The sequence below is a fragment of the Silurus meridionalis genome, chromosome 8 (genome assembly GCF_014805685.1).
Source record: "Silurus meridionalis isolate SWU-2019-XX chromosome 8, ASM1480568v1, whole genome shotgun sequence".
Lineage (NCBI taxonomy): Eukaryota > Metazoa > Chordata > Actinopteri > Siluriformes > Siluridae > Silurus > Silurus meridionalis.
In genome coordinates this window covers 22,944,889-22,955,704 of record NC_060891.1, presented here as the reverse complement: position 1 = coordinate 22,955,704, position 10,816 = coordinate 22,944,889, and the positions used below count along the sequence as shown (strand labels likewise).

Sequence of the window (10,816 nt, the reverse complement as noted above, 5' to 3'; positions counted from 1 at the left end):
AAACTGCAGTCTGCAGTGGTCAGTATCCAAGGTGGTCCAAGGAAGAAACAGTGGTGAACCAGTGACAGGGTCATGGGCGGCCATGGCACATTACTGTACGCAGGGAAAAAAAGGTGGACCACTGGTCCAATCCAACAGACAAGCTCCTGTAGCTCAAATTGTATATATATATATATATATATATATATATATATATATATATATATATATATATATATACAATTTGAGCTACAGGAGCTTGTCTGTTGATATATATATATATATATATATATATATATATATATATATATATATATATATAAAAACTTACACACACACACACACACACACACACACACACACACACACACACACACTAGTTGTGTCCTAAATATCAAAATATTAAAAAGATTTCATGTTTTATATGAAACATGCTTCCATTTTCTAATATGGTCGGCTCTGGACTAAGTTTCACCGTCTATATCATTGCGCTTTCCCTAATTTAACAATACATTACGAGAAACTAAGCTCAATTGCTACACCAGCATGTACAATCATTTCATGTTTAAGTTACACAATTTCTCAAAAAAAAAACTCTTTGTGGTCACGTGCAGCAGCTGATAAAAGCCACAGCAGGGTTATACAGACAGGAAGCCTGTGAGCTCTCTGCTTGTAGAAGAAGTCAAGAAAGTTTCAAGAAACACACAAAATGAGGTATGTACCATGTAAATCTGGATATAAGGATTAAGTAAACTGGCTCAATACAGTAAAGTCTGAGTTTTATCTAATGAGCTAAACACTTTGTGTAAAATAGAATGTTATTTATGAGGAAAAGGATGTGAGTATGAGTTTGGGGAAATGACACTGGCAGTTTTGAATGACAGTAAAATAAAGAAAACACACACTTACACTAAATGTATTATTTGCAGAATGAAGATTTTGATCATCATCACCAGTCTTGTGGGACTGGTCAGTCCAGGCAGTGTCTATGAAGAAGACCTGGAGTTCGATGTCTGGAAATTGAAGTTTGGTGAGAACATTGGTATAGCAATTGGAAAAAAAATCCCCCTAAATATTGCTCTTTTGAATATTTCTTTTCTTCTTTTCTTAGGTAAGATCTATAAGACCGTAGAGGAGGAATATAAGCACAAGATGACTTGGATGGAAAATCGTAAGCTGGTCCTGGCACACAACATCCTGGCTGACCAGGGCATTAAGAGCTACAGACTCGGCATGACCTTCTTTGCAGACATGGTGAGCAATAAAAAAACATACAGTACACTGGATACTATTAGCTGCATACAAGCATACAAGCTAGCTCCCTGGTGGTCTAGTGGTTAGGATGCGGCGCTCTCACCGCTGCGGGCCGGGTTCGATCCCCGGTCAGGGAACCAACCCCAGCCATTAGGGTTGCACAAGCCTTAGTGCCGGTTCCAAGCCCAGATAAATGGGGAGGGTTGCGTTAGGAAGGGCATCCAGCGTAAAAACATGTGCCAGATCAGACATATGGATGGTCCGCTGTGGCGACCCCTAATGGGAGAAGCCGAAAGAAAGAAAGAAAGAATAAGCATACAAGCTAGCATCTGTCCAATACAGGTTAAAATCTGACCAGGCAAAAAAAGTGTGTTTAAAAATAAAATGGATCAAATGGACAATTGAGGAATTAAAAGGTTAGGAAAAAGACCTAACACATAAATACAGTTTTCTGTTTTACAGTAGAAATTTATGTATACTTCTTCTTCTTCTTCTTTCGGCTGCTCCCATTAGGGGTCGCCACAGCGGATCATCAGTCTCCATACCACCCTGTCCTCTACATCTGCCTCTTTTACACCAACTACCTGCATGTCTTCCCTCACCACATCCATGAACCTCCTTCTTGGCCTTCCTCTTTTCCTCCTACCTGGTGGCTCCATCCTCAGCATTCTTCTACCAATATAATTCATGTCCCTCCTCTGCACATGTCCAAACCATCTCAATCTCGCCTCCCTCACCTTGTCACCAAAACATCCTACATGCGCTGTCCCTCTAATAAACTCATTTCTAATCTTATCCATCCTCGTCACTCCCAATGAAAACATCTTCAGCTCTGCTACCTCCAGCTCCACCTCCTGTCTTTTACTCAATGCCACTGTCTCTAATCCATACAACATCGCAGGTCTCACCACAGTCCTATAAACTTTCCTTTCATTTTGCAGATACCCTACTATCACAAATCACTCCTGTCACTCTTCTCCACCCACTCCACCCTGCCTGCACTCTTTTCTTCACTTCTCTAACACACTCTCCATTACTTTGCACTGTTGACCCCAGGTACCTGAATTCCTCCACCTTCTGAAGCTCTTCTCCCTGCAACCGCACCACTCCACTGCCCTCCCTCTCATTCACACACATGTACTCTGTCTTACTCCTACTGAGTTTCATTCCCTTCTCTCCAGCGCATATCTCCACCTCTCCAGGCTCTTCTCAACCTGCTCCCTACTCTCACAACAAATCACAATATCATCCGCAAACATCATAGTCCAGGGAGACTCCTGTCTGACCTCGTCCGTCAACCTGTCCATCACCACTGCAAACAGGAAAGGGCTCAGGGCCGATCCTTGATGCAGTCCAACCTTCACCCTAAACCAGTCTGTCGTACCTACTGCACACTTCACTGCTGTCACACTGTCCTCATACATGTCCTGCACCACCCTCACATACTTCTCTGACACACCTGACTTCCTCATACAATACCACAACTCCTCTCTTGGCACCCTGTCGTAGGCTTTCTCTAAATCCACAAATACACAATGCAATTCCTTCTGTCCTTCTCTATACTTCTCCATCAACATTCTCAAAGCAAATAAGGCATCTGTGGTGCTCTTCCTCGGCATGAAACCATACTGTTGCTCACAGATGGTCACCTCTTCTCTCAGCCTGGCTTCCACTACTCTTTCCCATAACTTCATGGTGTGACTGATCAACTTAATTCCCCTGTAGTTACTGCAGGTCTGCACATCTCCTTTATGCTTAAAGATCGGTACCAGCACACTCCTTCTCCATTCCTCAGGCATCTTCTCACCTTCCAAAATCCTGTTAAACAATCTGGTCAAAACCCACTGCCATCTCTCCTAAACATCTCCACGCTTCTACCGGTATGTCATCTGGTCCAACCGACTTTCCACTCTTCATCCTCTTAATCGCTGCTCTCACTTCCTCCTTACTAATCCTATCTACATCCTGCTTCACCAACTCCACATCATCCAACCTTCTCTCTCTGATTTTCCTCATTCATCAGCTGCTCAAAATACTCCTCCACCTTCTCAACACACTCTCCTCACTAGTCAACACATTTCCTCTCCATCCTTTACTGCTCTAACTTGCAGTACATCCTTTCCAGCTCGGTCCCTCTGCCTGGCCAATCTGTATAAATCCTTTTCTCCTTCCTTAGTGTCCAACCTCTCATACAGCTCCTCATATGCCTTTTCCTTGGCTTTCGCCACATCCTCTTAACCTGCTGCCGCATCTCCTTGTACTCCTGCCTACTTTTCTCATCACTCTGTCTATCCCACTTCTGTTTTGCCAACCTCTTTCTCCTTATGCTCTCCTGCACTTCCTCATTCCACCACCACGTCTCCTTGTCTTCCTTTCTATTTCCAGATGTCACACCAAGTACTTTTCTAGCTGCCTCCTCATCACTCCTGCAGTAGTTGCCCAATCATCCAACACCTCCTTAACACCACTGAGCCTCTCTCTGACCTCTTCCCTGAACCTCACACTACACTCTTCCTCCTTCAGTTTCCACCATCTTATTCTTCTTTCAGTCCTCACTCTCCTCCTCTTCTTCTTCACCTCCAAAACCATCCTACAGACCACCATCCGATGCTGTCTAGCTACACTGTCCCCTGCCAACACCTTACAGTCTCCAATCTCCTTCAGGTTGCATCTCCTGCATAGCACATAGTCCACCTGTGTGCACCTTCCTCCACTTTTATACGCCACCCTATGATCCTCCTTCTTCTTAAAATAAGTGTTCACCACTGCCATTTCCATCCTTTTAGCAAAATCTACCACCATCTGCCCTTCCACATTCCTCTCCTTAAAACCATACCTACCCATCACCTCCTCATCACCTCTGTTCCTTCACCCACATGCCCATTAAAGTCTGCCCCAATCACCAATCGTTCTTTCCTAGGTACACCATCTACCACTTCATCTAATTCACTCCAGAATCTTTCCTTCTCCTCCATCTCACAGCCAACTTGTGGAGCATAGGCACTGATGACATTTATCATCATCCCTTCAACTTCCACCTTCACGATCATCACCCTATCAGAAACTCTCTTCACCTCCACTACACTCTTACTGTACTCTTCCTTCAGAATCACCCCTACACCATTTCTCTTCCATCCACACCATGATAAAACAGTTTAAATCCACCTCCAATGTTCCTGGCCTTACTCCCTTTCCACTTGGTCTCCTGAACACACAGCATATCTACCTTTCTCCTCTCCATCATATCAGCTATCTCTCTCCCTTTCCCCGTCATAGTACCGACATTTAAAGTACCAACCCTAACCTCCACTCTCCTACACTGCTCCTTTCCTGCCGCCTCTGTAGACGCCTTCCTCCTCTCCTTCTCCTCCTTCGCCAACAGTAGCCCAATTTCCACCGGTACCCTGTCGGCTAACGATACCTGTGGCGGTCGTTGTTAACCCGGGCCTCGACCGATCCGGTATGAAATTCTCATTTGTGATCCGCATATTTGATTTGGCACATGTTTTACGCTGGATGCCCTTCCTAACGCAACCCTCCCCATTTACCCGGGCTTGGGACCGGCACTAAGAATGCACTGGCTTGTGCCTCCCTAATGGCTGGGTTTAGAAATTTATGTATACAATAATAAAATTTTAATAATTTCTACAGGATACAATATTTTATAACACAAATATATTATCTAATGTTGATATTAAACAAAGAGTTACTTCAACGATGGATAATAATGTATGCTGCAGGCACTGTAAATTAAAGGAATTTGTCTACCTGTTATTTGTAATTACATCTTTACTGTATGTCTAACAGGATAATCAGGAGTACAGAGCATCTGTGTTTAAGGGCTGCTTGGGATCCTTTAACAGGACCAAGAAGCACAGTACATTAACATTTGTCCGAGGTGGAGGTGTTTTGCCAAAAACTGTGGACTGGAGGAAAAAGGGTTACGTGACTAAGATTAAGGACCAGAAAGACTGCGGCTCATGCTGGGCCTTCAGTGCGGTAAGGACAGTGCTGAGACATGCAACATGGCCTTTTTATTCTTGCTTTTTACCTTAAAAGCCTCTAGATTAAACAAATGTTTATGTTTTTAGCTTGTGGTGTGTGTAGGCATGTTTATTTCTGTTTCACTCTGTTTTACATTTATTCAATGTTAGACAGGGGCACTGGAAGGTCAGACTCGAAGGAAGACGGGGAAGCTGGTGTCGCTGAGTGAGCAGCAGTTGGTGGACTGCTCAGGGGATTATGGGAACTATGGTTGCATGGGAGGCTTGATGAACTCAGCTTTTGATTATGTTAAAGACAACAATGGAATTGACACAGAGAAGTCCTACCCCTATGAGGCCATAGTGAGTAAAACATGAAAAGACTTTAACCAGATAAACAGATGTGCATGACTAGTTATGAAACATTTTGTAGGAAAGTGGTAAACAGTAGGTAAAAATTTAGCATTTTGTTTGAAGGTTGTAAATTCAAATCCCAGTATCACCTGATGATACTGTGGTGCCCTTACAGCTACAAGGCCTGTAGCTGCTCAATTTTAGAAATTAAATAATTGAAAGTTATTATAAAATAAAGCAGTTATTACAATACTAAATTAGAAAATCTGCCAAATGCTATAAATGAAATTTTGTGAAATTGCATAAATCCCCTTTCTTGCTCATTGGAGAATGACAGCTGTTTTAGTAAATTGTAAATTTATTATTAATCCAGCTAGCATACAATTTCATAATATACAATAGTCTAGATCTCTGTTATGCCCTGTTCCTCTTTCCTTTTTAGGATAACGACTGCAGGTTTAACCCGGACACTGTGGCAGCCACCTGCACTGGATATGTGGATATAAAAAGTGGAGATGAGAAAGCTTTACAGGAGGCCGTAGCCACCATCGGACCTATTTCTGTCGCCATCGATGCAGGCCACTCATCTTTCCAACTCTATAAATCTGGTGAGTCTCATATTTAACCAATATACTAATCCTGTTTTGCCAATTGGTACTTGTTGATGCTGCCAGAACAATCTGAATCTTAATGCTGCTATTTAATTATATATTTTTTATATATATCATTAGTCCACTCATATACTGATTAAAATATAAAAGAATTGAGTATGTAATAATGGAATAATTAACCAATGTATGGCTGATTTAAAGGTATCTACAATGAGCCAAAGTGTAGCAGCACTTGGCTGGATCATGGTGTCCTGGCTGTTGGTTATGGCGAAAAACATAAGAAAGACTACTGGCTTGTCAAGAACAGGTAAAAAATCAAACAAAAGAAAAACCATGAATTAATTTATAAATATTAATGTTTCATGTATTGCAACTTATAATAATTATAATAATAATAATAGTATTTTGTCTTTACATTTTTTTATCAAAATATCTCAAACAATGAAATAATTTTAAATAATTGTTTACATTGTTTAAATTTTTACTTAAAATTGTTTGTTAACGTTAAATGATATAATTGAGAAATACAGCCAGTGATCCATGTTAACCACTAAATTCCTTCCTAAAACGACAACTACTTCACAGCTGGGGTCTCAACTGGGGCGAAAATGGCTACATCATGATGTCGAGGAACAAGAACAACCAGTGTGGTATTGCAACAAATGCCAGCTATCCTTTGGTTTGAAAATCAATAAGACATATAGAACATTTACAGAACAATTATCATCAAAACCTTATAGTATAATATCTTCTACTTTTTGACACTAGCATTTACCTTTATGAACAATAAATTAATGGTGCTTATACCGTATAATTACACAAAATGATATTCTGACATTACTGCGGCTACTGGAACTGTTAATCTGTAAACTCAGTTTTCTTTGTTATAAAACCTTTGCCTTTTTTCTCTTTCTTGATGATCAAGGGTTATTAGATATTATGTACCATCAAACTATGAAATTTAACTGTCAGATAAAAAACCTTAAATAAAAGTAATTTGACCCACACATCTTAGTGCACATGGTTATTTAAGCTTCATTATGCTCAGCTCTAAACAATCTGTTACTTTTCATTTATCTCATGTCATTTATTACCTTAATATCATTTGTCTAGAAGTGTAAAATGTTTAAGGTTGTAGTTAACTTCTAGGCCAAATAATGAACGTTTGCACACAAATGTATGTCCTTTATTAATCACTTGCATTAAACACTTTAATAAAGTTAAAAACTGTACAATTTGGCTACTTATTTAATAATGAGATTGTATGTATATATATATATATATATATATATATATATATATATATATATATATATATATATATATATATATATACACACACACACACACACACACACACACACACAGAACATACTCATAACATACATGCATAACATCTTTACAGCTGACAAAGGCACAGTTAAGACCAGTGTTAGTACACAGTAGGATAGAAATAATTTTAATGAGAGATAATGCTATGCATAATAGAGAAATTGCTGTTACTGATTAGTTTAGTAGTTTATTAGCTCATAGACATATTAATTACCTTATCCTCCTGGACTAAGCCCCTTATCTTGAATCCACAATGTTTTACTTGTGCCTGTCTTGAAGACTACAATTTACGAAATTCAACCTTTATTATTGCATTGCCTACTGCGGACATTGTTCCAGTCACATTAATTCCTTCTCCAGAATGCATGATTTCATTCCCTGTTGCTTTTGCTCTTGTGAATGGACCCCTCTCATAATACATTTGATTGAACAGTGTCTCATTACATGAAATTTGCTCTTCATAAATACCAAAAGCAAAATAGTTTTCATACCGAATGTCGTAAGGTACAGAGAACATTATGGCAAGTTTACCGACAGAGTGCATGTTATTATTAAGGATCTTGTACATCAGGACTCCGGAGCAACCATATATTGAATATGAGCGTTTGGTAAAGGAGCAGACTTCAGTGGTCTTTTTTGGGACTGTAGGCTGAGGAGGATTGCAACAATAACCACTGCCGGTGTAGTTCCTAGAATAATAAGAATCAAATTATATATTCAAACAATTATAGTCAAAGATTTAAGGTCTAACATAATACATTTTAAGATTAACAAAAACAGACGTAAAAAGAAGAAAGTATACATCTCATTATTCTCAGTATTGTTGAATTAGGGGAAGTCCAATAAAAAAAGAAGGTGAAGATTAGTCCAGAACCAACAGTATTAAAAAATGTTTGTTTCATATAAAAATGTCAGCTCAGAGTATACAGTGTATATAGTAGTGTATATAGTGTATAATGCAGCTGCAGTGTACTGTAACTATTTACAGAAGAAAGCATCATATGCATCATATTTTTATTGTATTTATTTTATATTTTTGATTCCATTTATGTAGACCAGGTTTCATTTATGAGAATTTGTTATTATTAAGATTTGAGGATGAACATACAAGTAACAGAGAGTTTATTTGAATTTATTTAGAAAAATGTATTTTTAAAGAATGAAAGCTTTAAAAAAAAAAAATTCTTTAATTAAGATAATCGAAAAATAAACAAACAGACAATTTTTTATGTTACTGTACAGGTAAAAATGTAGTATAAAATACAATTTGCACTTACTCTGGATTTGATAAGGTGTACATGTCCGTGAAATTTGTAATTTGAATGGACACGTTTAATATTGTGCTCATATTGCGGGATATTTGATCAATGTTGGTGCCACTCAGTGACACGCCAGCTGTAACACCTGGAGGTGTTATTTTAATATTAGTAGTGTTTGTTATCTGTTAAAAAGGAAAAACACAAATTATTCTCTACCTTGAAAAATACAGAACAGAAAATACCTACAGAAAATGAATGCTTTTATTCCATAATGAATATCTGTCAAGAGATGACACCTCGGAGCATTGCATGTGTGGCATTTTCCAATCTCTTTTGTCACATGTGTCATGTGTGTTTGGTTGTTAATTTATTTAAATTAACATTTATAGCATTTGGCAGATGCCCTTATTCAAAGTGTCTACGAATTATATAATTTATGCAACTGAGCAGTTGAGGGTTAAGGGTCCTGCTTAAGGACCCAACTGTGGCAGCTCCGACAGATATTTATATTGATGCATTTAACATACGCAGCTTATTATTGATATATACATTTGTAGTTACCCCCTGCACACTGAGTCAGTGCCTGTATTCACTTCCTATTAATGCGCTTTGCTACTACAATAATCACACTTCCTGGACCCCAAGATTAACTGATTCTGGCATCAGCAAATAACAGGCATTTTTATTACTGGTATGCATTATACTTTTTAGCTATACCTGCACAATGTTATGCCTAATAATTCTCTATAGCCTTAGTACCTTGGGAATTTTATCCCGTAAACAATATCTGCTTTCAGTTTCACAATGTAGTCTGTATCAATAGTCATAGCATCCAGAATGATTGTAGAGTAGTGTTTTATATCACACAATTCTACACAAAAAAGAATTGTAAGTTACTCATAGAATCAAATAAAGAAATGTGTGAAGTTTCTTCCCTAATATGCTACCAACTAATATATACCACCTTCTGGTATAACAGCAAACATACTGTAAGCAGCACTGTCACTATCGTGACAAAAATTAAGCCTTCAGTAGGCAATGTGCCCTGCGAGCCTATAGAGTCATTCTAAAAGCCTAATTATTGCAATATTGCAAATATTGCAATAATATAGCAATATTGTTTTATTGCTTATTATTTGTTTATTGGTTTTAACATATTTATTCCATTAACTTCAATATACCAGTAATCCACAATTATCACTTTAAGTGTATTTATCATATTTCATTATTCTTATTCATTATCATTCACTTACATTTCCTCAAAAACTTACCTCTGTCTTGCTTGCCCTATTCCGATAGCAGCAGAAGCATGACCATCCACAGGTTCCACACATACTAACAAAATGGTTCCAGAGATCTTCACAAACCTTATGTATGTAATAGCCCTTGGTAGCATGGACTGACAAAAAATTTAGGAAAGCACCGATATTTAATGGAGATTTCAGGGAGTAAACAAGTATCCCTTTGGAATTTGATCAGGATAACTTTTGCTTTCACTTTCAAAGTGGTCTTTGTCATTAGCCAGTGTAATAGCTACTAGCACACTTTGAAACAAAGAGGTCTGCGGTTAGCCTGGAGTGAATCGATGATACTATATAGCATCCAAAATAATTGTAATGTAGCGTATAATAACACACTTTACTACACACAAAGCAGTGAATGTTACACATAGTAGCAAATTAAGAAATATTTACATAGAAACAGGTATAATATTGCTAACCACAATCATTCTGTACTGTACTTCCTCCAATGCTACCAACCTACCACCTTTTGATATGACAGCAAGTATATATATATACGAATATATACAGTATGTATACCTCTCCCTTAAATTTTTAGAATAGAATAGAATAGAATAACCTTTATTTGTCACATACACATTACAGCACAATCAAATTTGTTCTTTGCATATCCAAGCTTGCTCAGTAGCTGGGGTCAGAGCCATGATATGCCACCCCTGGAGCATAGAGGGTTAAGAGCCTTGCTCAAGGGCCCAAGAGTGTCAGCTTGGCGATACCGGTTTCTTGTTTTTGTGAAGTAACGT

General features: G+C 38.3%; 2 protein-coding genes across 2 annotated transcripts; one reads left to right on the top strand and one right to left on the bottom strand.

The window, feature by feature from the left end:
- The first annotated feature begins 611 nt into the window (after positions 1 to 611).
- On the top strand, positions 612 to 7,408 carry LOC124389998 (procathepsin L-like). Its single transcript, XM_046855669.1, has 8 exons — positions 612 to 693; positions 909 to 1,009; positions 1,091 to 1,233; positions 5,041 to 5,232; positions 5,388 to 5,579; positions 6,013 to 6,178; positions 6,383 to 6,488; positions 6,767 to 7,408. Exons 1-8 carry the CDS (start codon positions 689 to 691, stop codon positions 6,864 to 6,866), a joined length of 1,005 nt encoding a protein of 334 aa, XP_046711625.1. The 5' UTR covers positions 612 to 688; the 3' UTR covers positions 6,867 to 7,408.
- Positions 7,409 to 7,521: 113 nt separating this feature from the next.
- LOC124390002 lies at positions 7,522 to 10,240 on the bottom strand. The gene is made up of 3 exons (XM_046855675.1): positions 10,044 to 10,240; positions 8,791 to 8,954; positions 7,522 to 8,202 (listed from the first exon to the last, which is right to left on the bottom strand). The coding sequence occupies exons 1-3, from the start codon at positions 10,104 to 10,106 to the stop codon at positions 7,794 to 7,796; spliced, it is 636 nt and encodes a 211-aa protein (XP_046711631.1). The 5' UTR covers positions 10,107 to 10,240; the 3' UTR covers positions 7,522 to 7,793.
- Between the last annotated feature and the right edge of the window lie 576 nt (positions 10,241 to 10,816).

Coding starts and splice junctions, on each gene's coding strand:
- LOC124389998 (XM_046855669.1), top strand. Junction 1,234..5,040: donor TGACCTTCTTTGCAGACATG/GTGAGCAATAAA, acceptor TATGTCTAACAG/GATAATCAGGAGTACAGAGC. Junction 6,489..6,766: donor TACTGGCTTGTCAAGAACAG/GTAAAAAATCAA, acceptor ACTACTTCACAG/CTGGGGTCTCAACTGGGGCG.
- LOC124390002 (XM_046855675.1), bottom strand. CDS start 10,106: ATGTGTGGAACCTGTGGATGGTCATGCTTCTGCTGCTATCGGAATAGG. Junction 8,955..10,043: donor ATAGGGCAAGCAAGACAGAG/GTAAGTTTTTGA, acceptor CCTTTTTAACAG/ATAACAAACACTACTAATAT. Junction 8,203..8,790: donor TACACCTTATCAAATCCAGA/GTAAGTGCAAAT, acceptor TTATTATTCTAG/GAACTACACCGGCAGTGGTT.